At 47.5% G+C, this 27,036-nt stretch overlaps 1 protein-coding gene across 1 annotated transcript; it reads right to left on the reverse strand.

Annotated features, from left to right (window-relative positions):
- LOC144139854 (uncharacterized) lies at nt 1-25,814 on the reverse strand. Its single transcript, XM_077672100.1, has 7 exons — nt 25,757-25,814; nt 25,224-25,428; nt 18,896-19,386; nt 17,523-17,815; nt 1,871-2,056; nt 56-698; nt 1-8 (listed from the first exon to the last, which is right to left on the reverse strand). Exons 2-7 carry the CDS (start codon nt 25,403-25,405, stop codon nt 1-3), a joined length of 1,803 nt encoding a protein of 600 aa, XP_077528226.1. The 5' UTR covers nt 25,406-25,428; nt 25,757-25,814.
- Between the last annotated feature and the right edge of the window lie 1,222 nt (nt 25,815-27,036).

The raw sequence follows: 27,036 nt of genomic DNA on the forward strand, positions 1-27,036 counted from the left end.
TCACCATTCTGACACCTCGCCAAGGAAGCACGTTGGCTTGGTGTCACTTCGTCACCCGATGCCATGAAATAGTCAATGCTCGGGCACTCACTGCCAAGTGCAAGCCACCCCAGCTCATGTCTGTCCTCGGCCGTCAGTGCAGGGCAATTCGGGAAAAGCCCTCCATGGTGCTTGTGCACCAGGGCCTGGTGCTTGCAGAATGCCCCTGAGTTGCCAGCTGGGCACGTGCACAGGCCTGTGTGGCCGCACACCTCGTACCACTCGCCGTTGCCACTGGAGCTGGGTACGGAGAAGCAGCCGTCTCCGAGCACTCGAATGTCCGCTGCAGCCTCTTCAGGCATCCTCTTCAGCAGGCTGTGGTAGAGCAGGTGGTGCGTGGAGACCCGGTTGTTGGCGTGCTTCAGGATGCGGCTCTTGAAGTACTCCTCCATCACTTGGCCAACCGACTCCACAAGTGCCACAGCATTGAACGCCTTCGTCCGCGACAACACGATGTCTTTCAGAATCCTGATGGAGGCTTCTGCAAAGTTGTTGGTGTTGTGGCCTCGTGTAGTTAGGTCTGCACGGCACAGCAACAACCACTCCCCCTGCTGCTGCTGCAAGAAGGCCTCGACACGCGCCTTGTAGCCCTCGTGGCTGCTGCCCCGAAGGCCCTCGATGGCTTTGTTGAGGCCCTCCACGCTGGTGGCATACATGATCTGAGAGAAGTCAATGCATAAAAAATTAGAACACAAAGCATTCTAGCACATCACACAGACGTAACGGAATTTAGGTGAAAATTTTCTAGGGATTTCACGTTCCTTGAGCATTGACTGCACACACACACACACACCTTTATCTTGACCATACTGATTTTGAAGATGGTGCTTATTGATAACTAATCTATTCATAATACACAAATCTAAGCGACGGGATGTCTAAGCTTCTACTGTAAGTCATATTTTGAACGGCAGGCCTGCTAATAGCATGCACATCAGGGCGTTTGTTTTCCAACCCCACGTGCTTGTTTGCCTTATCAAGCGCACATTAAATCATGCACTACATCATACATTCACAGATACACATAGCTTTGACACAAGTGGCAATATGCACTTGCTTTGGTGATACATATTTGCGTTTGTTCTGACCTCTTTAACCCTAACTTTCCAGGCAGGAATTTGTGGTTTGGTGCAAGTGGTGATATATGTTTGATTTCGCAAAAAGCTTTGTCCTTATAAACTGGTTTTTTCCACATTGCATTTTTTCCTGCATGTGTGGACGCCATAAAATCTACGCCTGCATTGTGAGGTAATTTGATAAAAATGCTATGCTTTCTGAATCGAAATGTTAAAAACCATTGCCTGTAGTGTCATTAGGACATTGAGGGTTCATGTAGGCTCAAGTGGGCAAAAGATTACTAATCATAAAACTAAGTTTCGCACTCAACCTTTGAGGCAAGCCAAAGACCTGTATCTAAACCATTACGCTGATACTACTCTCATGAATTTGGCTAGGTTCAACGGCAATGGTTCCATGTTCATTTCCTGCCAGACTTCTTTCTTGTGTAACGTCTGCATACTCATTATAGCTTTTTTCAGGTCCTTTCAAATATAAACATTTATACATAAAAACATGCAAACATTAACATCTACAAAGTAAATTTAAAAACTTAAAATTTGTCATTTTAAATGCATAAAGTGTAATGAAATCAGTGTTCTTGCCCGGACTAAATTTTAGCAGCATGTTAACAGCCAGTCCGTAGTACAATGAAAATGTACACTGCTTTCATCATTTGTATAAATGTGCCTAGTTACCTGGAAGACCGTAACATGGCCATGTCATTGCCACTCATGCATTGGTACTGCCACGAAAATACATGGGAAACACGAACCTGCTGAAATTTCGTCATCAAAGCTCTCCTTTGGTCTTTCTCAACATTGTTTCGAGCAGCCGTCAACCACCGCCATTCTGCCTGTGCCACATGAAAATGGCACAGAAGCTGCCTTCCTTCGGGCCAGGTGGTCCTCAGAGCTGCTTTTTCAGCAGCAGAATTGTCTGTCATGAATGCTCCAGGGGCCTATAAATGGGGCAACAAAAATAGCAATGATAATATAAATGAAGTGATGTACTGTATGCACATGATTACGTGTGCAGCTGTCGAAGCGTAAAATTTTAAAATCAAGCGTAACATTTGTGGTGCGCGTATCATTTAAGGTGTGCCTGTGCTTATGAGAAGGCAAGCGCTGCAGGGGGCGGCAGAAAGTTAGATGGGCAGATGAGATCAAGAAGTTTGCGGGGATAAATTGGTCACAGTTGGCACAGGACCGAGGTAATTGGAGAATAATGGGAGAGGCCTTTATCCCTGCAGTGGACGCGTAGATAGGCTGGTGATGATGGTGATGATGATGTGCTTATGAAAATGCAATTCAAGCTCTCTTCATAGGTCAATTTCATTTGCTCTAAATAGGTTTTTGTTATGTTCCTTAAAATTTTTATGGTAATTTGTCCAAAAGGCAGTTGTGTGCCAAACAGCAGGAGAGTGTGCTGCTCCCATTAGCTTTTCGAAAACCACCATTCATTTACAGAACTCATGGAGAGTTACAAACATTTACGTTTTAGTACAGATTAAAGGAGTACTGACACCAAATTTAGAGGCCTAAATAACGATATAATTGGCTTCAGTAGTTTGTACAGATTACCCACAGAAATTTTTGGAGCGATCCGAGGCTGGAAACGCATCAAAAATCGATTTTAATTGCCCTGGCCGCGAACTATTACAAATCGGCAGCACTAGCGAAATCGCTTAGGGTGTGACGTCAGGCTATCCGCGATTTTGCGGCCGATTCAGCATGACGTCATACAGTTGTTTCCGGAACCGGAAGCGATAGCCTGCGCTGTTGTTGTGGGCGGTCTCGCTTCGATAGGAGGTTTGGCTTGGCTGCGGTACCGCTGTGAGCAAGGCTTGCGAAGTGCGCACTTCACGTTTCCGCGCAGGTATTGCCATCTCTCGACCGGTCGGCGCACCGCCCGCCGCGCGCCGCGGGGGGCCGGTCAGCGTATACGCTTGCATCGCGGCAGATATCTGATCGCCGCTTTTAAAATAAGCCCTGATAACAATCCCAAGCACAATTTTTCACCACACTAACACCTACTTTCTCGCATGTGGAACTTCATTTTAACGATCAGATTGATTCAGAAGAGCAGCGACAAGCGGTTGCTACCGTCTTGCTACCGTGGTCTGCGCCGGATCGAGCCGCTGAGTGTCCGAGCTGGCAGGCGCGGCCGGCGTGTGCGCGAACTGTTTCCGAAGGCAGGAAACGCTTCACGATTGCCTGCTTTATCCATTTTTTGCGATTAAACGCGCGGGATCTACAAATTCAGCTCAGCGATAGTCGTAGTTGACCATGGAGCAAAAACGGTGGGCGGAGCGACGCCGACGACGCATCGCATGCACGCATCGGGTCATGTGTCTCAAATTCACGCGTACGACTAGTCGTGGTGACAGTCGTAACGATCAGTCGCATGCGAATCGAGTGTACGCTGGACACATGTACGATTTGTACACGCGATTCGCATGCGACTGATCGTTACGACTGTCACCACGACTAGTCGTAAGCGTGAATTTGAGACACATGACCCGATGAGTGCATGCGACGCGCCGTCGGCGTCGCTCCGCCCACCGTTTTTGCTCCATGGTCAACCACGACTATCGCTGAGCTGAATTTGTAGATTCCGCGCGTTTAATCGCAAAAAATGGATAAAGCAGGCAATCGTGAAGCGTTTCCTGCCTTCGGAAACAGTTCGCGCACACGCCGGCCGCGCCTGCCAGCTCGGACACTCAGCGGCTCGAACCGGCGCAGACCACGGTAGCAACCGCTTGTCGCTGCTCTTCTGAATCAATCTGGTCGTTAAAATGAAGTTCCACATGCGAGAAAGTAGGTGTTAGTGTGGTGAAAAATTGTGCTTGGGATTGTTATCAGGGCTTATTTTAAAAGCGGCGATCAGATATCTGCCGCGATGCAAGCGTATACGCTGACCGGCCCCCGCGGCGCGCGGCGGGCGGTGCGCCGACCGGTCGAGAGATGGCAATACCTGCGCGGAAGCATCGAAACAGGCTACGCAGATGTTCAACTACGACGATCGCTGAGCTGAATTTGTAGATTCCGCGCGTTTGTTCGCAAGAAATTGATAAAGCAGGCAATCGCGAAGTGTTTTCTGCCTTCGGAAACAGTCCGCGCACACGCCGGTCGCGCCTGCCAGCTCGGCACACTCAGCGGCTCGAACCGGCGCAGACCACGGTAGCAACCGCGCTTGTCGCTGCTCTTCTGAATCAATCTGATCGCTAAAAAGAAGTAGCTTATGCGAGAAAAGGGATGATAGTGTGGTGAAAAGTTGTGTTACGGATTGTCATTCGCAGTTAGACAGATAGCGGCAATCAAATATCCGCCAGGATGCTAAGCCTAGAGTTTCCAACACCCGAGCCGACCAGAGCAACGCACGCCGGTTGCGGGGTGTTGGGGCTCAGCGGGCTCTCATTGGCTGTGGCCTCACGACGATTGCAACGATGGCACGACTGCATCTGGCTTGCCAGACGCACGTCGTGAGCCTCCTCCGACCAGCGATCGACGCCAAAACGGGTCCTAACGATCAATCGTAACGATCAGTCGCATGCGAATCGCGTGCACTAGTCGTACATGTGTCCAGCGCTTTAGTGTGAACCGCGTGCAATCCGTAGCAGACGATGCAGCGAACGTCCCTGACGTCACGGAGACCATTACGTCACGGTCCGACGTCACGGAGACCGTGACGTCAGGCAGTCCGCTTGCAGGCTCTCCTTCGAACGGCCATTTTCCCGCGCGGCGACCGAATTTGAAAGTGGTTGCAATAAACGTGCTATAATTAATTATATGTTGGTGGCTGACGCCTTTCGGTTCGATTTTCGTAATTACTGGGACCATAGGTATTCTTTACAGCATAAAAACTGAAAGCGAGAAATTTCGTGTCAGTACTCCTTTAATGAGGTGCCAGTCAGGCTGCAGTACACGAACGTATTTCCCAAAATTGCAAGCTCAAAAGCATTTCAGTCTTGCCTGTCGAACAAATAAGCCCCCCCCCCCCTTCCCTCCTATTCCCACTTCATCCTGCTCCTCCCACTTCCCTTCCTCATCTCCACTCCCTATCCTACTCTTCACTTCCCCTTTCCAATCTCCTGCCCTTCACCTCTACCCTTCCCACCATAGCTTCCCACAACGCCCTGTGACCAAAGGATAAATCACAGGAATTTGTAGAATGGAGGTTAGTTTTCCATTAGTTTCTTTGTTTTTCCAGAAATCAGACCGACGTTCAACCTCCTTCCCCCCACCTCGGGGGTTGTCGGCTCGTTCAAATATGAAAGCATTTTTCAGACAAAACGGCAACGTTTGAGCTGATATCTTCTGCAAGACAACACAGTAATAAAAAAAAAAAAAAGCTAAGCATATAAATCGGCTGTCCCTATCCGCACGCCTCGCGCGGATTATTTTTAAAACTGTCCGCACGCCTCGCGCGGATAACTTTTAAAACTGTCCGCACGCCTCGCGCGGATAACTTTTAAAATTGTCCGCACGCCTCGAGCCCGAATGCAGCCAATGCAGTGCCGTGTGCCGAGTTTCTTTTTCCGGGTGTTATTATTGTTATTATCATGGAGGAAGAAAAATGTTATGGACTCCCCAGTTTTTTCCGCACTCAACTTGGATGCTATCCGCGTGTTACGTTGTCGTGGCTGGTTACTTTAGTGTTCGCTAGTACGATGATTTCCTTACTTAAACCAAGTGCAGCGTCGGTCTGCTAACGCTCGGCTTCGCGTTGTGTGCTGTCCTGAGCCAGCCAGCTCACGGGTGAAGCCGGCGTGCTAAGCCTTCGTCGGAGAAACGGCGACCACGACATCTAGTAACGTTGACCACGACGACACCGACCCATCTCCTGAAGAATCGAGGACGAAGTTTGCCATCGCTAGTTCTGCACTTCCTATCCTACAAGCCACGTTGCAACAATGTGCCAGAGATCACCACACGAACAAATGCTGTGCTGTGATATGGCGAATACTGTGAGGTGAAGATGATTGTGTGCATCGGGGTGTAGTGCTCGATGTACTGCCACATTCGTCTTGTGATTGCGGTGAAGGCGTAAACTTTGTAAATGAGAGCAAAAAAAAAGAGCGAAGTTCCTCCAGTTGCTAGTGGCCTTGGTGCTCTATCCTCATTTTCACAGCGAGCCTTCTCTGACCGTAACACCTTCCCTCGTGGTGGTGTACAGTCATTGCTACTATTTCTCAGGCCCACTTTGTGTTGCACACAGAAGTATCCATTCCACTGAGAGGAGGGGGAATCACCCCCGCAACCTCACCCACCCAGACGTCGTCACCTGTACTCGTACTCTTAGACGTATGTTGTGCTGTCAATGCTGTAAGCATTGTACGACCCAAGATAACGTGTATGCTAGTTCAATCAACACAGTGAAGCACCTGAAGTAGCTTGGTGATGCTTTGAGTTTGTCAGCGTATCCATGGTCGCTGTTCAAGATCTCTATCCAGGTATTTGCAAGAGCACAGCCTGAATGTTTGTAACCGCTTTGCCGACCACATTTTCCCTTCGCCTTATGTGAATCCTTGCCAAGTTACCACCGTCAGGTTCTGTTGTTTTCTTTAGCTCAAAAATCTCTGCCCTCTAATGTCGTACTCCCTGCCTTGCGCTGTTTCCAGGAGGAGGAAGCTCCTCTCACACAAATGCAGTCTTGACCGGCCGACCTATTGCTGAGGAGGGTGCTGATCATCCACTGTGGGACCAAGGCCATTCTTGGCAGTGTGTGCAGTGAAGGTAGTCTATTGGATGTTGACCTGTGTGAGAGACTGCTGATAGCACTGCACCATTCCCGCTATGATTACTCTTCACTGTCCTCTCCTTTACTGCCTTTCCCAGCCTTTCGCTCACTTTCTTCTCAATCCCATTTAGGTCTCCCTTTTTTACTCTAAAAGGAAACCTGTAAAGGAAGAAAAAAAATGCGTAGGGGGAGTAGAAAAAACTTGCAAGCCAAAAAGTGCTCAACAGAAGTCGTTATGCAACAACGGTAGAGGTTTTCAATTATCAGTCGTGGACTCTCTACGAACTCCCCGAGAGGGAATCTGGCATTTCTTGCTCGCATGTATTCCTGTGGTGTGGAGAATCTTGTGACTACCCGTGGACAAAGGGTGAAATGTCACTGTAAAGACCCAGTATATGGTTCAGGAATTAAGTCAACTTAATGCATATAGATGACACTAAATCTTTGTCACTTGAAAAATCTTGCATGTTTTTCACATTTCGCCTCATGTTAGCTCCTTCTGCGCAGGCAGGCTTAGTGAAACTATGTATGAACTCGCTGCACATTGGCTCCAGGGTATCATTTTCGGTCGAATAGCCTGCTGAAAAATACCAAACACTTTCAAATATCAACTTCAGGTTAGTTGTAGTGCAGTGGGAAAGTTTGTCGTGCACTCAGAAGCCATAATGTTTTTCATGACTAAAGCTATGGCTACGTGATAAATCCAACATGTGTAACATGACTTGTTAGACCAGCGACCGTCCTTATGTTTCTTCCCCTCTCTTTGTTTCTGTTGCACCGATTCCATCCAAAAAACACCCTCTAATGTCTGCACAGTTTCACCTAAAAACTAGACCATAAGCTACAGTTGAGGCTAACATCAACCACCCGGAGCTATCGTCTGTGGGTGAAAAGGTGAGGAGCATGATCCAGAACAAAAATGAAAACAATATTATGCTGTTTGGGCAAAAGGTTTATTGTGCTCAATTTCTTTCGGAAAAAAGTTACTAGCGAGTGAAAGTGGATTTCAGATTAGTTTATCTTCAGCATTTCTTTCAGTAAAGTTTTACTAAGGCTGCTCTCATTTATTTCACAAGCTGACATCACAAGCACGGTGAGCTAGGCAACAGCACTGCCTCGACATTAAAATTGTATCATGTAAGGTGTTTCAACTGTGATATTTCCGGCACTCAATAAAATGCAACAATAATGTGTTTAACAATCACGCATATGACTCCACATTACTACCCCTCCCCTTGCATAATACCACCAGAAGCTACTGCATTCTACCTGCCCTTGACATGAATGAAAACAATTTCCGGGCACCTTTCTTTGGCACTGATGTCACCTATTTCCCTTTTAATTACAAAATTATGAACAAGGTAATGGTCCTTTTATAGCAACCTGAAACGAAATTTTGTGTTTACTTTTTCCTTTGTGCTGATTGAAGAGTGGTGTTACTAAGGCACCTATGTCGAAAGCAGCCCTGTTCTCATATTCCTTGCCCCTGTGAAGAATAAAGGTGATTTAAAGGACTACTGACATGAAATTTCCAATTTGAGCAACTATGCAAATAGCTTCTTGTGTATGTAATCTTTTAGAAGTTGGAACTTTACTGTTTCATAAAACAATTTCAAGCTTCGCACGAATTCAAAAGGCAAAACGGTGCAAAAAAAAGGCAGAACACCAACCCAAGAAAAGGAAATTGATAAACACCACAACACGAGCGAGTACATATCTTGAAGCACTTGCACTGCCTATGGTCTAACAAGATTGGCCCAGTTCAGTCTCGTAGGAAGAACTGAACATTATGAGTAACTACTCTTTTAATATGTGTGCCGTCTCATGCACTCATAATACAAAAGAGTAACGAATACATCCTCTCTGGAAAGAACTTTCAAAGGCACACACTGTGATGACTGTGATATAATTCCCCTTCTCAAGAGTGAATGTGGCACAGGTTGGAATTATCAGCTTTTGAAGTGTTTGCTTTTGGCTCTAGCTCCTCTATTACCATATAGAGTATACTGAACAGAAAAATGTGGACCGACACATGATGCACGCACACAGAATTTTTGGCTAGGGGTCAATGCATGTCGCATCATGTGATAAAATACACAACAGTGGCAGTGTGTTGGTTCTGCACAACAGGAAAAAACAGCATGGCTGGAACAATGACAAAGGAAAGACGTAACACACCAAGAACTCGTGTGATGAAATGCTTGCCAGTGCCCCCTTTGGCATGATAGCAGATCCTGAGTTGTGTACAGTTTTGCTGAGAAGCTTTGTATATCCAAGCCCACATATTGCACATGTGCTAAAATAGGCAGTCTTTCCGGGTCCCCCACCTCACCCTGTCTCGTGAAGCTGCATCTATGGTCTGAAATGCACAAACCCCTTCCCTTCTTGCCCAGCCTCGTGTCCACTATATAAATGTAATCCTCCTGCCCCACTTGACCGACAACCAACTGCCCTTCACACCCCACCGGTACTACCCCTCTTCTGGGGGTGCCATCCACTATACCTGCCGCCACACGCTTCCTGGGAAGACTGGCTGAGCGCGGATCATGGTGTGGTTGTGAAGTCGATGCAAGAACTTCTGGTGGTCATGGCATTCGGGTTAGTGAGGAACTCTGTGAGATTTGCAGACTGGCCGTCTTCTAATGAAGATTAGGAGACGGCCAGGCAACCTGGACTATGGCTGCCGATATAGTACAGATTTCTCTCTCTCTCTCGCTCTCTCGGCATGAATACTGCATTTATAATGCTTTAACGCGCTCATAATAGCAGTGCATACAATGTGCCGCTACCTAGCAAGAATGTGGCAATGATGTCTGTTATTTAAATGCATCAGACTCGCTTCTCACGACAGCAGTTTCCACAAAAGCGAGTGCTTTAAAATGGAGCGCTTGTAATTTCGAACTAAATTTTTATAGGCAAGAAGTCGACTGATTTTTCATACGCAGTGTTTTCGAAGGGTCTTTAACGCCTCATCACATCTAGCACAGCTAGGACATGAGGGGGCCAGCTAGTGGGTAAACCATAATGCTCACAATAAAAAAAAAACGGGCACATTAAAGGACAGCAAACAGCGCTAGTTTTTTTTTTTCCACTAGTTGTTTCTATTTTGTGCTGTGAGCGTTATTCTACGTACCTCGTGTTGTTTTCAAAACCAATGCATGAACACTTGATTCAGTATCGCTTTGGCACTGTGCCTGTTCCTCTAGCCTGAAAACTAATACGCGCAGTAGCAAGCAAGCAAGCAGAACAATACTAAGAACTCAAGGTCTGCACAGAATATACCACACACGCATGCTCAGGTTATCAGTTCCGTGCGATAATCACGTTTTTTTCCCCCTTCAATGTTACGCAGGTAGCAGCTACGTTTAAAGAAAGAACCTCGGGTATAGTGCGGGCGATAAACAAACGCCAAGGCGACCGTAGCTGACTAGTGCAACCGCGCATTGCTTGCAACGGCTGCCTGCAGCAATCGCTGCCCATGAAAGCATCGAACTCAGCCGCCGAATGCGCCGACATGAAGGGCGATAGCGCAGAGAACGCACCCTGCACTCGGCCCCACCTCATTCGCGCATTTACCATGTGCTACGCCGTCACCGCAATCACAAGCCGAATGTGGTAGTACGTCGAGCTCTACGCCCCGATGCACACAATCATCTTCACCTCACAGTATTCGCCATATCACAGCACGGCATTTGTTCGTGTGGTGATCTCTGGCACATTGTTGCAACGTGGCTTGTAGGATAGGAAGTGCAGAACTAGCGATGGCAAACTTCGTCCTCGATTCTTCAGGAGATGGGTCGGTGTCGTCGTGGTCGTTGTTTCTCCGACGAGGGCCGGCTTCACCCGTGAGCTGGCTGGCTCAGGACAGCACACAACGCGAAGCCGAGCGTTAGCAGATCGACGCTGCACTTTGTTTAAGTAAGGAAATCATCGTACTAGCGAACACTACAGTAACCAGCCACGACAACGTAACACGCGGGGATAGCATCCAAGTTGAGTGCGGAAGAAACTTGGGCGTGCATAATAACACCGGGAAAAAGAAACTCGGCACACGGCGCTGCATTGGCTGCATTCGGGCTCGAGGCGTGCGGACAATTTTAAAAGTTATCCGCGCGAGGCGTGCGGGTTTTAAAAATTATCCGCGCGAGGCGTGCGGACAGTTTTAAAAGTTATCCGCGCGAGGCGTGCGGACAGTTTTAAAAATAATCCGCGCGAGGCGTGCGGATAGGGACAGCCTATAAATCTGTGCGCGCATCTGGAAGCGGCGCCACCTATCCACACGAAAACAAAACACGTAACCAGCACTGTTTGGTCTAGCACTGGATAGATGGCGCCGCCATTGCGAATAGAACTCCTGCGACGGCAGTTTTTTTCATTAATTCAAAAATAACCACGTAAGTTTATTTTAGGGGAAACAACCGGCGTCACGTGCAAAGACATGTAAAGAAATTTTCTGTGAACGTGTTGTGGGAACGCAGTGCGCTAGACGAGCTTCAGCCAAGCCAGGTCAAGCGTTCCAAGATGGCGGCGCCCTTACGGACGGTCACACAGGCAATTATATCACGGCGAACGCCGGCGACAGACGGTCGGTAAGGACTAATTATGAACTTGTGAACTATATTTTGTCAAGATTATCTCCACGGTATACTGTGGCACGCTTGTAATAACCCTGCCGCAGTATCGCTGTAGTGCACGCAGAGCAGTGGCGAGGTGTGATTGCGTAGTGCTTGATTTCTTTCCCTAAGGTGACGTTATCATCTCAGTTATGGTCGTGCCTGGCATCAGTTTAGCAGCCCTCAAGTGCTCCATCGCTAGACTTTATTACGACAAATGCAAAAACGTTATTCAGAACAAGTGGTCGAAAAGGGTAATTGTGTTGTTCAGAACAAGTAGTTCAAAAGCAATTTCCTCATCACCTAGCAGACAAACATGCCGCTAATGAGACACATTGTTACTACGAATAACCCAAGCATTCATGCGTGGGTTATTTGTAGAGTTATTAGTGCATTCATGAATAACCCAAGCTTCCAGGCTTTCTTTTAGTGAAGTCAAAGGTAGGGTGCCACGCAATATCTGCCCATAGACGTGTTTGAGACGTGTAAATACTGCCCAAAGGAGGACGCTGAGCTTATGTTGGGTGTTCTTGATAAGAAATAATGCTGGTGGACTGGGTTTGGTATTTAGAAGATAAAGCGCTGTTATTTCTAGCTTGTGAGTTCAAAAAAGATTAAGTACTCATGGCGACATCATTTACACAGGAGCAAAGCACGGATAGTGCTCAAGAGACTAAGGAACTGCTGCCTTCGTTCGATAACGGTTGCTTCCATGCTGCCATGTGTTTGTTTCTTCACACTAATGCTGCTTTGATTGCTCTAGCATGTACAGCCAACTAAAGAGGGAAGCCTTCTGCTAGGATAGTGGATCCCACACTTTGTGACTTAAGGATGAAAATCTCTGTCTTTGCTTTGTGATCTTCAACACTGCCTTCTGAATGCGCATACATTGTTCCCCTACAGCCTATGATGCCTGTGGGGTTATTACAACAGCCAGGTAAGCCAGTGTGAACACTGTGCCTTGTATTTAATGTTTGGTTCAATGCAAGTGCAATCCCGGTTACGCAGCAGCCTTGTGCCTTAGCCATGTGCCTTCATTAAGCCTTGCTGCACTCTGTGCAGCAAAGTGTTTAGTCCGTCCATTGGGACACCTTGTGGGCAACAACAGTTGGTGCAGTCAATGAGTTGGAATTGTAAAATACTGGATATTGGCAGCATGACCCGGTATAATGTCTACTTGGGAAGGTCTGAATAGTGCAGGTGTCCTCATTCAGTTGCAGGAGCTTTTTGTTGCCTTTGAACCTATAGAAGCTTGACTGTTGTGCCGACGGCACATTGGGATGCCTGTCCGGTATTAGGTGGTGGCTGAACCATTTGCCAAGGGCCTTTCAGCTGATGCCAAATAGCTTTCGTCAGCGTAGTTGTACGTTGTTTTATCATACCATACTGTGCTAGCATTCGTTGTCGGTGCTCGTTGGCGCACCAATTAGTTTAGGCACTTTTTTTGCTGCAGCTGTCACCTTCCAAATGATATTAAGGGCATTTTCACCTCATTCACCCTTTTTGTTAAAGCTAGCGATCAAGCAAACTCCTTTCTTTCCACTTCTTCCTCACAATTTTTGCGTGATGCTTTCCACCTCAAAGAATGCCAAAAGCTCTCTTTTCAGTGTTAGGCCCTAGTTCATAATGTTCATGCGTATTGAAACAACAGCAGTTGGTGACCTTAGGTTGTCCACAGAGCCCTCAGCCTGACCATAATACAGTGGAACCCCATTACTACGTTTTCCACCGGACCGGGAAAAGAAAACGTAACAGCTGGGAAAACGAAAGAGTGAGGAAAGCCACGAAAATGGGTCGGCGTCTTACTGGCGTCATTAAAGGAGTACTGAGACGAAATTTTGTTGTGTTGTTTTTTTCGCTGCTATGCATGCCTACCAGCCCACTAATCATAGAATGACAGATTAGACGGTCGAGCGCAGTGTAAACATTCATTTACGGCATCGTTTATTCGTGTCAGTTTCGGTTTCGACAAAACGAACGCCGAGCGGCCGCCATGACAGGAGGTATCGCGTAACGTCACCATTCTTGCCGTATCACTGCCGCTCTGGTAGTGTGCGCGCACTCAGACCGGCCGAGGTCTTCACCGTCCCCACAGGCCCGGGCAGCATGACGTCAGTCCCAAAATCATGACGTGTACACACGCCCGAGCAGCGTGCGCCAACCACAGCCAGTGCGTCGGCTTCGTCACGGGAGCCCCAACGTCGGCAGTTTGGGGCAAGTAGCAGATGATGTCATGTCGGTCCGCTCTGGGCTTTCTCGTGCGGGCGAAGATTAAAATGGATTTTAAATACGCTTCACTGAACGGTTGCTGTTGAAACTTGCTGGGAGATATCTCCTGATAAAAAGGAAGCATTCTACATAGTTATCTCAGCTTTGAAATTTCGTGCCAGTACTCCTTTAAATGACCCCCTATCTGGAACTCCATTGTTGCCCACTTCATTTCTGCCCGTTCCGCCAAATGTAGGGGTGTTTTTTTGCATTTTTCATGTGCACATTCAGTGTTGCCAAGAGCAATTAAGACGGGCGTCAAGTCATGATAGTCGTCGCAAAATCACTGTACTACTCGCTCGTCGTCACCTTACTCATGAAGGTCGACAACAAAATCGAGCGTCGTGAAATCCCCGTACCACGTGCTAGCCGTTCCGACCGCCTGTATGGGTGGTGTAGAAAGTGCAGTTTGCAGAAAGGCGGTGTAGAAGGACTGGCACAAGTGACGGTATGGGTGGTGTAGAAAGTGCCGAGAGTGGCAAGGAAGGAGCAGCAGACGATGCATCGAGACCGATCTCAACGGTACCGCACCGGCAGCAGCATCGGCCCGTGCCGCGGTACTGGAAGGCCATGCTCTTTGCCAACTGACCCAATCTAAAAACGCTGCACGGCACCATTACAACAGTGCGGCGGCGTTAACATCACGCACTTCCGGCGTTCCGAAGTAAAACTTCTGTTGTAAGCTCAGTGATGATCATAATAGCACTTTCGACAGATGGCCATCTAGTGACGGCCTCTCCAACTCGCTTGCAGCTTCTTGTAGGTTGTTTAGTAACAAATCCTGGCCAAGACTCATCAAAAGCCAAAATGGCGGTGCCCAAGCCGCTTTGGAGTGTCAGGTTGCGACGCATTATACGGTAACAGGCCCACAGTTGCGACGTTACAGCGGGGTTCGCAATATGTTATATCCTATGGGAGCTATGCCGGGACCGATGGCACACAACGTAACAGCCAGGAAAATGCAACAGTGAGGAATGTAACAGCGGGGTTCTACTGTACTCCCTCACAACCGGCCTTTTGCCCAGTATTTGCCCAGTGCATCAGACCTACCCACCCCTCCCTATTGACACACCATGGCCTCTAGGCCCATGTGAAGGCAATGGTATCATCCACACGAGCCTAGTTTGCCGTGCTATGCCATCTGTAAACCAGACATGCACTTATGTTACGGAGGCACCTCTTCCATTTGTTTTAGGAGAGCTCAGCCCTAGGCCCTTGTCTTTGTGTTGCCCCACCGTCTTGCCTGATCATCTACACAGACTCAAAACAGGCTACTCGAGAGATGCGGCGTGTACACAGCACATTGAGCATTACATTCGACGTGCACCGGATGCTGAAATCGTTCCCGTGCCCTGTTTGCATCCTCTGGACATGTTGCAGCACACCTGCCCACTTGGAGGCCAACTTGGCTGCTCATAATCCGTAAGCTACGGACCCGCTCCCGCTTCTGCAGCTGTCACTGCAGGATGCTCTTCTACTTAAAGGGCGGACAACCGATTTTTGTCGTGCATATGCTCTCTAGCTCATATAAAAGTCAGCATTTGATATAGCCCGGTAACCACAAGAAATTTCTAAACAAATTGGCGGAAATAATTTTAATTTGGCAGCAAACTTCCTGAAATCGGAAGGGTGGCGGTTCTCGAAACTTGACACTACAATATGTGTCCCCGTCACGTGACCTGAAAACCTAGCTGCTACTGTAACTGCTGAAACGTTTATTCACTTATTGAAAACCTTTTCACACAAGTATTTGTAATAGTTAAAATTGTATATGTATTTTTAAACACTATTTTGTAAATTTTTGAGACACGCTACCCGCTGCCGCTGGGTTCCTCTCAGTGTGGATAACTGAGCATCCATGCTCAGAATCAATGGCAGCGTTCAGTAAACAGACCCAGTGAAGAAGCTTTGATGATTCTGCCTGAGTCAGGGACTTTCTTCTGCCAAAGTATTCAATTTCAGTTTTCAAATAATCCAACGGAAGAAAAAAAGAAAAGACAAGCCTGGCGAGAAGCGAACTTCTGACCCCCACAACGTGAAGCCAGATTCTACCTATTGTCCATCCCAGCAGATGGCACCTTCGTGCAAAATAGACTGGTGAATTAAAAAAAGCACATAAAGGAATAAGGAAGCCTGCGATTCACACTTTTCTTTAACTGGGGACGAATTTTTAAATATCGCTTTTCATCTGGCATACAGACAAAAGTATGTTGCCACGCTACTGTGTGTCATGGTTGCCAGCATTATTTTTGGGAGGACACATACGGTTCGTAGATCTAAAAAATTCCGATTTGAAAAGTTCTAGGGCGTTATCGGCAAAACCGTTTATCGTTAAGGTGCTTTAAGTGATGCACTTTCATTTGGGATAGAGAATATATACTCTACAAAAATTGGTTGTCTGTCCCTTTAAAACAGCCTCTCTTCGGCACTCCACGCGTGGCCGTCTTCCTCTGCATGGGGCTGACTTTCCTGGCGGTTGAACCCACCGTGAGGTGGTCACGCTCTGGAGAATTTGCTTGGGTGTTCATGCAACGTGGACTTCTAGCCTTGTGGTGACTAATTCAACTTGCCCCTACCGCCCTACTTCTGCTGCGGAATCGACATTGGACCACCCCCTGGGGACATGCCCAGGACTCCAATCAGCCCGAACCCAGCACTTGGTAGCCCTAGGAAATCGCCCAGGCCGTCCACCCGATATTCATTAGTGGACGCATGGTCAGCTTTACAAGCTGCTGTAGGACTATCTTGCTGTGACTGGCCTATACAGCATTCTGTGGTGCATAAAACCACTTGCCTCCAGTTTCTTTCCAATTTTTTTTAACCTTCCGTTACTTTCATGCCCTGTGGCAAAACGGCGCAATAAAAAACAAGTCTCTTTCTAGACTACTGTGAGGAACATCTTTGCAAATTGGGGCGCATCAAGCAGTCATCGCTGCTTCATGCATGCAGGCATGTCAGAATATGCACTCGATTTCAGCACCACCTCTGCTACAGAAAGTGGCACCATTGGTAACCATGGCACTGCTCTTGACGGCAAAAATATGAATGCTCTCAGGCCAACATTCCCTGTCGTGTGTAAGCCGAAAATGGCGAAAGAGCCACATCCCTGTTGCTCTCTCCTGTTCCTAGATTTTGCATGTGCTCCCGGCTTGGGCAGTCACCCGATTGGCAGCGCCACTTCGTGGAAACTATAAGAAACAATTCGCAGGGTTTGTCTAGCCGTTGTGAGGTGGTGCTCCTACATGTCCATGTTTTCTTAGTGTTTGCCTGTCAAGCTGCATGTCGTGCCCGAGTGGAGACATAAGGGCAGACGCCCATTTATTACAGATGTTGGCACTGGCTTTTCTTTGCGAGTCACTGCTATATTGTGCAGAAAATTGGACCTACCAGCACGTGCCACCTGGTCAAGGTAGAATTATGCACCCTCCAGTGTCAAGATATCAAAGTCAAGACACATACTTAAATTACATGTACTTCTGTCCCTCCAGGTGGTTCTTTCCCTTAATAACAATTTCAATTTATCGTCTTTTGCACTTGAAGAAAATGGCTGACCAATAATGTTGCCCTTTGACCAAACTTGGCAGTAAATGTCTGCTTTGGTTGAAAGCTCAAACAATAAGAAAAGAATTTTGCACCATGCCCTCATGATTGTACTGGTCCTTTTCCCTGTGCATTGTTTTTATAATCTTTCCATTAGGTTCAGCAACACATGCTTATTGACTTGTGACATAGATTTGACAAGCCTTTCAAAAAGAAAATGACAAGACATTGTCAGTGAAAGCACCACACGTGCATGTCACTTACGCTGAGTCCGCCGAAGCACAGTGGGTAGGCCTCCTTGAGGAGTGCGAATGCTGTGGCGTAGGCCTCGGCTGTCTGGGCGTTGTGGAGCAAGACAGCTATGGGGACTGCCCCAGCACTCGTTGCAGCCAGCAGAACTGTGACTGTGGCATGTGTCGCATCACAGGATGACGTCGAGTCAACAAAAATCAGTTCGCGTGCTGCGTGGAGTTGCTGGGCCCGCCTCATAATTGGCGTGGCAACAAGGACTGCCCAGGAGGCGCCATCCTTGGTGCGGTTCAGCCGGACATCAATCCCTGCATAAAGATAAGAGTAGATGACGAGCAGGTAATAACACCGTGCAGTTTTAAATAATAAGATTTATTCAGTTATAGGAGTCACCAAAAGCATGAATCCCTTGCCAAGGAGTCCTGCTACAGATACAGTAGACTAGGGGTTCTCAGGCATGTTGGTCCCAGGGAACCCTGCAAAGCTCCACTAAGTGCCAAGGAACACCCCCCCCCCCCCCTCGCCAATTTATTGCTCTTGAATGTTGACTTTACACGACCACATAAGCTTGCTGCACCTATCTCCAAACAGGAGAAATCCGCATCGGGGTAATATAAGGCCAAGATTCAAGTGCAATAGTTTAACCACGCGGCCCGCTTTCGGAGTCTGGCTGCCTACAAGCTGCTGGCGGTATTTATTGCGCAGCTCGCACATTTGTGTTATGCACCGAGATGCGCTTACTGACAATTGGGCATGAGTAATGGAGGTTGCTTAGATCAACTGCACCTCGGGTTCGCCATATAAGTTACTTGGCGAGCGTGGAACAAGGAAAAATTTATCGGTGGCTCACAGAACCCTGAGGAGGAGCCTGCGGAACCCACTTTGAGAAACCATGCTAGACCATGCAGCAATTGGAATCGGCCTAGAGGGACCTGGTGTACCCTTTGCCAATGCTATGGAGCAGACAGGGTTGCATAGGGACAGTTAGTACTCTCCCGCATCATTTTTGTCGATGTGATTAGTATGTAGAGCTATTTCTTAGTATGTACAGCTATTTCATAGAAAGAAAGTGCATGTTTGTATCTCTCCCCCTCAGTCATTTGTTATGCTGGAGGCAGTAATGCAATGGCGGTTCAAATTATGCGCACATTAGCGAACAGGTTATAATTCAACACATTGACAAACAATATAGTGGTAACATACCATGTTGCATTTGCAACGAAGTTCTCTAATCTCCTTGGCTGCGTTCTCACAGCCTGCCTATGGCTGCCGTTAACACGAGCAGGAACTACATGTGCTATGCTGAGCAGAGTTGAACAAAACTTCTTTTTTTTTTCCTCCAGTGCCACATTCCGTAGCTGTGGCACAAGTTAACACAGCATGCTCACCTTGCTCTTCGTATGTTGGCATCTTCTCTGCCAGCTTGTCCAGGGGGTCCACCTGCTTGCCAAAATTCTCCTGCCGCCAGAGTCTGTGCCAGTAGTAGACTGCGGCTGGCAGGGGGTTGAGAGCAGCATTGGCCAGCAGGGTGAAGCCTCCCTCTTGCACAAGGAGCTTGCTCTCGTGGAGCCGGATGGCTTCCGCAGGGGACATGGCGTCTTCGAAGTAGCCCACGAATGCCTCCTTGGTGGTGGTGGCGGGACCCAGACGCCGCAGGGCATCGGCAGATGTGGTGCTATGGCTGTGGCCCTCTTGGTGCCACAGCCTAATCACTGCAGGCAGGGGGCTCGGCCTTCGCAAGAAGGGATCATTCTTTTTTGTGTGTCTGTTCGTTTTTTTTATTTTTATATCTATCTTAGCCGGGCAAGAGGCACCGCTGCTGCCAGATGGCTTCTTTCGTGCGTTCTGCTTGCACCGCCATGTTTTATGGAGCACCATCCTGAAAAGAAAAAAAATGAAGAAAAGATTACAGCAGCATGTGTAACTGAGGAGGCATGTGGGGCAAATCATGCCTCCACTGCACCAGTGAAAAGCTTTTGGTAGCGTGTGTTCCTTGAGTGTCTGGGTCATTTCTGAGCTGCGTGCCCCTGTGCTTGAAACGGTGTTGTAGGAAAGGGAGCCATGGACTCGGTTACGCTGTGTGGCTCTCCTACATTTATTCAGGTGCGTAAGGCCCGGCCGGAACTTAGATAGCGGCGTAGACATGCGACCGGCCCTGGAGCACAGTCCTGTTCATGATGAGGATAGTGGCGCTGCAAGCAGATGATGATGCACCACTACAAATTAAAGCAGTACAGTACTGACACTGCAGTATGACTTCTAAAAATTAATGCGGTGCACTTTATGAAGATGTCAAGATGCCTTCCTGCGGTGATGGGCATAGAAGTTGCTTGGAACAATTTAAAGCAGTATCATTGCCTCAGCTTTGAGCAGCCAGAAAACAGCTTGGGCCAGCTGTTCTGTGACATAAAACTAGCTTAGAGAGGCATTTTGCAAAAAATTTCCAGCTTGTCAGACTCAAAGCGGTCTGCCCCTTTCCCTCTCAGCAGCATGTATATTAGTCAAGAAGGAAACCAACAAGCACATTCACTGCAAAAATAGCCACACAGTCAACATTTCAGGGGGGCTTGTGGCATCTTTTGGTCCCTTCAGCCTTACCACCCCCACCTTTGGGCAGTTTCAGAGTGCCTCAATTCAGAGACTAGTTTTTAATTGAAATAAAGGGGAAACAGGTATAGCTGGTCTCAAAAGGTGGCCCCTTCATTCCTTTGAAGCACACGACAAGGCATCAAAATAGTGACAAAGACGCAAAGAAGTTAGGTGTGCCCGACAGCACCCAGCATCCTGCTCCTGGGCTTTTAGCGGCCAAAGCAGAAACTGATACCATGAATGAAGCTGTAGATCATCAGTGGCAACATGTCTTAACTAATTAAATATAGTTTTATGGGTTAAGACGGACTCGTAAAATAGTGTCTACTCCTTTAAAATATCGAACAATTTTTACAAAATCTCTTGGCTTACTGACAATTTAATAAAGTTCGCCTTTTGCAGAATAAAAAAAAATGCTCATCACGTTGTGTCTGGTGTAACCCCATTTAAAATCTTTTTTTTGCTTGCAGTGTCAGACATAAAATGTATTAATAAGGTATAGGTTTGGGCGAAGTGGGTGTATCATGTCGATTACTTTCTTCCTTGTCATCTTTTTGTGCAGTGAATGTTTATTATGAAATATGTGCTGTTAACAAGGGCTTTCCTGGTAGTTTACAAAAGGTATTATACATGGGCCATGAAGACAAAAAGCAAGTTCTGTTCATTAAAACTACTGCTTTGTCTGAAAGTAATGCTAGTGCCACCTTTGCAGTTGAGATGTAAACGCTGAGGAAACAGTGGAGCTGGCAGTCTTCACTAGCTCTAACTTGGCTTTTCACAGGTATGCTTATCGTAACGGTCACTGATGCCGTTGAGTGCATGCCGCATCCCTCAGCTTGGAGAGCACCTGCATGTCGGATCTTATGTCGTCACTAGGCACAGCCAATCCTGATGCACGCCTCCCCCACCCGAACATCTGTGCCGTGACACGCATTCCCCGCACCTGCTTGCCAGCTCCTTTCTTCCACGTCACTTCCCCTCACACTTGTTGGCTTAGTATTTTCCTCCTCTCCACTTTGCTGCACTAATTATTGTGAAATGCCAGGCAACGCCCGTGCTTGAACCCAAAGAAAATGCTAAGCGCCCGAAACGAACGTGATGATAGCGCGCAATCGGATAGAGAGAGAAAGACAAGACTTCTTTATTGAGCTAGGTTTGAGGGGGGGTGGTTCCTTATTTCAGGTAACTGTGTGCCGTCACAGCCATCAGAAGTTGATCACAAGGTAGGGAGCTAGACAGCAGTATCTCCCACTGCTCCAATTTCATTGCACGAGGGACCCAGGTTTGATTCAGAAGACGAAAAGCATTGAGGCATGCACTCCCAACCCCTGCTCGCGGGCTCCTTGCCTCCTGGCCACTTTCCCTCACACATCTGGCTGTAGCACTTTCCTTCTCTCCATTTTGCTGCGGCAAGTTTCGAACCCCACCAGGCACAGAGGTAACTCGAGCTTAAGCAGCTCCGCTGTTAAAAAAGACGAGGAAGTGGCGACTTCCGAGCAACTTTCTGACATGTCTCTACGACATTGTGGAATCTTGTTTGTGCGATCGGTGGGTAGCGACCACAGCCACTGGCAAGAAATGTGACTGGCCGCTTGTAGTGGGTCGTGTTGTTCTGTTTGGTTGTACCATGTGAATGCTAATGTGCAGGCAACATGACTCATATTATGTCACTTTAGTGCAAAATTTGAAAGTTTTCCAATATTTCTCGCCTTTTTTATGTTAAAAAGCGTCTTTTATGGCTGGAATAGAGCTGTGTTACTAAAGGTCCCTTTTTCAAACTCAATAAAGTTGAATTTTGTCGTCATGGCCCCTTTAAATGCCTTAAGAAATTTTGTCTTGTGTCCCTGGTCTACCACTTTCAGCCGACAATGTTGGGTAAGAGGGCACAGATTGGTTTTTATAGTTCAGTAAACGACTGGAAACAAACAAAAAAATAAATCCAGGGAAGCTTGCACTCATGCACAAGACTGGGAGGGCGAGGCTGTTTTAGGTGAGCATTGCCGGGCACATGGTTAAGTTTCAGTATTGTTGCTTATTTGCATAGGCGTGGTGCTAGCAATTGTCGCCATGTGCATTGAACAGGTTTTTGTTGTCTTTGCGGCGAGTGGTGGATGAAAAGTCATTCTCAGCATCGTAGACTTTCATCAGCTCTTTGTCATCGACTCGAGTCAGCGGTTGGATCTGTAAGTCGTCTCGGGAAGGACTGGGCACACTTGTAGCAATGTCTCTCATGATCCATAATGGCTTCTACAAAATGCGGTGGCCACAGTGGTCTCTCCCAAGCCGCATGTCTTTTAAACACTGCTACGTGCAAGGGCTCTTTTTACTGAGCTTGTGTGCACAACAACACGAGGACAAATGAACGAGGGGTGTACGCTATGACGTGTCTGTCATTTCGAGCAAGTGTTGCCACAAATAGAATGAACACTGGAGATTTTTTTTTTTTTTGGCCCTCTCTTTCAGCCAATCTCTCTCAGTGGGTATGCACTCTGGGAGTTTTTTGCAACATGGGAATTAAGGCCAGTAACTACAGCTTTGCAGTTAAAAAGTTGATTTGAACAGACTGGACTAGGAAAATGTTTATTTATATTTTGTTAGTCGTTGGGTGGCACCCCACTTGGGTTCCTGTGCCACGTGCTGCAGCTCACGATGGGGTCAGCACGGGCATTTACAACTGGTTCAGGGCTCCAACGGCCTCTACTGCTTTATGTGCCCGCTGGGTCAGACCGATCTGGTCATCACAGCAGTTGCTGGCCAGCAGTGCCACCCATTGCTCCGCATTAGCGTTTCCGATTTTGGGGACAGCCATTGTGCTTTGGCATTCCCATGCGGTGTGGATTTTTCCTGATGGCCCAGTGGGCATATAGTGTAGGGTAAATTGTACTCAGCGTGTTTAAAGGAGCCATGAAGACAAAATACAAGCTGGGTTTATTAGAAAGACTGCTTAGTTCCAATAACAATGATACCAATATCATCGCAATCTTTGAACGAATAACGGAGATATGAAAGAAAACGTGTGAAGCAGTCGCGGCCCCCTAGCCAATTTCCCAAGCCAATTTTCTATGACGTCACGGAACCTTGTTTGTGCGATTGGCGGCCGCCTAACTGAGCCGTCGTGATGGCACATGACTGGACGTCTGTAATGGGGCCTCTAGTTCCATTTGACCGCATCACTTGAATGCTAAAGTGCAGTTAACGCACTGAAAATTGTGTTTTATTGTTGGCCCGCATGACATGATTCTTGCTCATAACACGTCAATGTGGCGCCAAATTTGAAAGTTTTTAAATACTTCTTGCTTTTTTTTTGGTTAAAAAACATCTTTCAGGGCTGTAATGGAGCTGAGTGAGATACTGAATCCTAGTTCTTTCAAATTAAACGAAATTGTATTTTCTCTTCATGGCTCCTTTAAGTTTGAGAACGTACTTGTCTGCGGCTGTCTCCAGTTGGTGGATTCTGCCCTCGTGAGGGATTCGTGTGGCACAGGGTATCTTTTCCTGATACCACGGTAATATGCTGCCCTGGGGAGTGGCATGGGTTCTTCAAGGTCCTAATCATCAGGTGCTTGGTTTGCAGTATATTCCCGAGTGTGCTGGGCCCCACAGGCTCCTGTGTTGTATCTTAGGTGGATGCTGAGGTTGTTGGGGTACACCGCCTTTAGTCTGGAAGAGTACAGCCTCACAAATTTTTAATAATATAGCAGGAGCGACAACTGATCGGCATGTCAGCACCTTATCACGGTGTTCCCTGGCCAAACAGGCGAGAGTACGCGCATGCGCCTAAAACTATCTGTTGTGGGAGTGTCATCTGCTATGCTGTTCTCCTCAAGACAACACACCCCCTGATTTTTCTTATCTTGCAAGGTCGTTTCGGTACCGCAAAAAGTAGCTAAGCACCGTGTTTTATTGTTATCAGATTTCTTATTCATCACATTATATTGCGAAGCAGCCTATGGCTATTCCAGCCATAACACTGGTCCTGTTCTACTTTTATTTATCTTTTCCATGACATTCCTCACGCTAGGAGGGGGCAAATGACCCGGAAAAAAAAAAAATCACACGCACATTTGATATGCCCATGTGCATCCAATAACCACGGTTTCTCATGAACAGTTATTCACATGCAGTGGCAGGGAGTGTACCACTCTCAAGGAGACAGCATAGCAGACGGTACTCGTACAGCCAGTAGCCCTATGCGCATGTGCGTACTCTTGCCTATTTCGCTGCTGATAAGGCGCTAACATGCCGATCAATCGTCGCTCCCGCTATATTGTTAAAAATTTGGGAGGCTGTACACAAAGTGTGCGGTGGCTTACTTGTCTGGTCAGAAAGTGTCTACAAGTTTTTTTGCAAATGGGAAATTGGTGTGAATGGCCCGTCCAGAAGTGTTCTGCTGCTTCTAAAGCGACAGCTAGCTCCTTGGCATCTGTCACGGTACGATGACATAGCGAGCCACAGGAGCTAATATGGAGGTTTGGGTGTATGACTACAGCTACCCTCCGTCCTTTCCTTGGATCTTGTCCATGAGCATCAAATGCAGAAGCTTGTGTGAAAATTTGCTTCGTGTAAATATTTGCTGTAAGACTAACAATATCAAATTAAAGGAACTAACAAACTTGCAGGTTATGGTGCTCTTACAAGTTTGGCAGTTCTCTTTCTTAAGGGGCTCTCATGTCATGAGAAGATGCCACTAGGGCAGTGAGGCATAGCACTGAGCTAGCCTCCTCCTGCGAATGTATGTGCAACCCTCCTCCGCCACATACACAAAGCTGTGTGTGGCACGTAGCTTTGCTTCAGTTCTTTGATGGCTGACAGGTGAATACATCTTTTCACCTTTAACCTTGGTTTGGGGAACTTGTCCTACCGCAATGTAACAACGTGTAGCTTGGTTTTGAAGTGTGCACTAACGTGACAACACTGTTATTCTGACCCAATCACCCGCACATATACTTTGTTTGTCATGGTGTTTTCGAGAGGAATGGGGTGGAACACAAAATGTAGAGCTGCGGTGTTTTCAAGTTGGACGATTACCACAACACTCCTCAAGAAATGTGGGGCACCCATCTGCATGTGCACTATGGTCTTTCAAAGAAGCAGAATTGTGATCCCGCTAGTTATTACAATTCTCACTTTTGACACCTTGCTGTTGACTGCACAGACTCCACAATCCATGATGTGTTTGTCCGGAGGCCATACTCCTCCACCCAGTGGCAAGCTGAGCCTTCATCTTGCAGGTTGGCGCGCAAAACTTCGAGCTCACTGGATGAAGATGCGTCATCTCTGATGCACTCTGGTGGCTCCGCTGTAGACATTATGCCAGCAAATGGTGGCAAGCCTGCAAAAGAATGCAAGCATAACAGCTTTGAGGCACAGATATTTATTACAAAGCGCCCAACTATCAGTGATACCGGCAGGTAGAACTTTGTTTAAAATGTCTGCTCAAATGTGTATAGATAGGACAACACAAGGAACCACAGATAGCTTGCCCTGACGTCGGCATAGCTGCCATGTTTGTGATTCACAAGCACAGCGAGAGGTTGCACTTTTATCCAATGCTCTTATGTCTGCAAAGGCACTATATTTTGTGTTGCTTGATGGCATTGACAAGTACTGCCAAAACAGGGACGCTCCATAAAAGGAGCGCAAGAACCAGTCGCACACACCTCGTGCCAGCTGGGCCCCGAGGAACCACGTGCACTAGGTGCTCATCATCCGTAGGGCACCACCTGAAGGAGAGGAGTTCAAAAAAATGCATCCATCATGAAAAATGCAAGCATCACCTCGCCAAAATACAAGTTACATGTAGATTCACGCCTATACAGTGCATGTTTGTCGAGCAGAAACATTGCACTGCTTGGATCGTTCAAAAGTGTAACAAATATCAAAACAAGAACTTCCCTGCAGGTTTGCCATTATTTAGGCCAAGCTTGAAGCTTCAATTGAACCACAGCGGCTCAAATTCAATTAAGAAAGGGGCCGGGAGGGTGCATTAAATGAGATGAAGTGGTTTCATGTATTGAAAAATTTAAGTCTCCTTGGCAGGATGCCTGACTTGCAACGTCGGAAGCTGTGCTGAAAGGCATCATAGCTAACAAAATTAGAGGATCCTCTTAATGAGTTTTCTTAGTGCCTAAAATTAGCCGGCTTTCTTAGTGCCAAAAATTAGCCGGCTTGTAAAACTCGATGCACGTTTTTTTTTTTTTTTTTAATTAAGACACCGGCACTGCACAGCTCCAGTTCACGAGTGCGTGTACAGAAAACAGCAGAACAAGCTGAGATCGCATTTCAGCTTAATAGTCCGTTCGCGCTGACTCGAGATCATCTTCGTAACCACGCGCAAAGAAACCAGTGTTTTACGCCGTGCAATATCTGATCTACATTACAGACATCCACACTACGCTGCCCCCTTCCGTGCGCGCAAGGACGAGAGAAATTTCACACAAAAACAATTCATCAGCACACTGTGATTATAACAGTTCAGCAGCAAGCCAAAATGGCAGTGTGAGTCTCGCGCACTCACCCTTCGTTGCAGCACTGGGCGCTACTCCGACGGTGGCTCTACGGCTCTGCTCCGATGACTTCCCCAGACGTAACTAGCGGCGATATCGCTCCTCGATACTCGAACGCTCACGTGCTGCGGTCTAAATCGCGCGCTCAAGCTCAAAGGATGCCGTCGCTCGGCGCTCCACCGCTTCCGCGAAGTAGTAGAAATATCGCAGCGGCAGGTTCGCTCCCCGAATAGTCACTTTCGCTTAGTTCCGGAATCGGGCAGCCGCGGCCGCTCCAACGTCCCTGACGCCGAGAGTACGGTACCTGCCGGCGTTGCTATGTGTGACGTTTCGGCGTCGCTCCTCTGAAACCAGCCAATCCTGTGTCGGTATGGTTGCTATGCGCTGGGCTCCCTGCATTTTAGAAATAAGCTGCCCGGAACGTTAACGCGCGG

The sequence above is a fragment of the Haemaphysalis longicornis genome, unplaced genomic scaffold (genome assembly GCF_048455015.1).
Source record: "Haemaphysalis longicornis isolate Haplotype H1 unplaced genomic scaffold, Haemaphysalis longicornis Haplotype H1 scaffold_5, whole genome shotgun sequence".
Lineage (NCBI taxonomy): Eukaryota > Metazoa > Arthropoda > Arachnida > Ixodida > Ixodidae > Haemaphysalis > Haemaphysalis longicornis.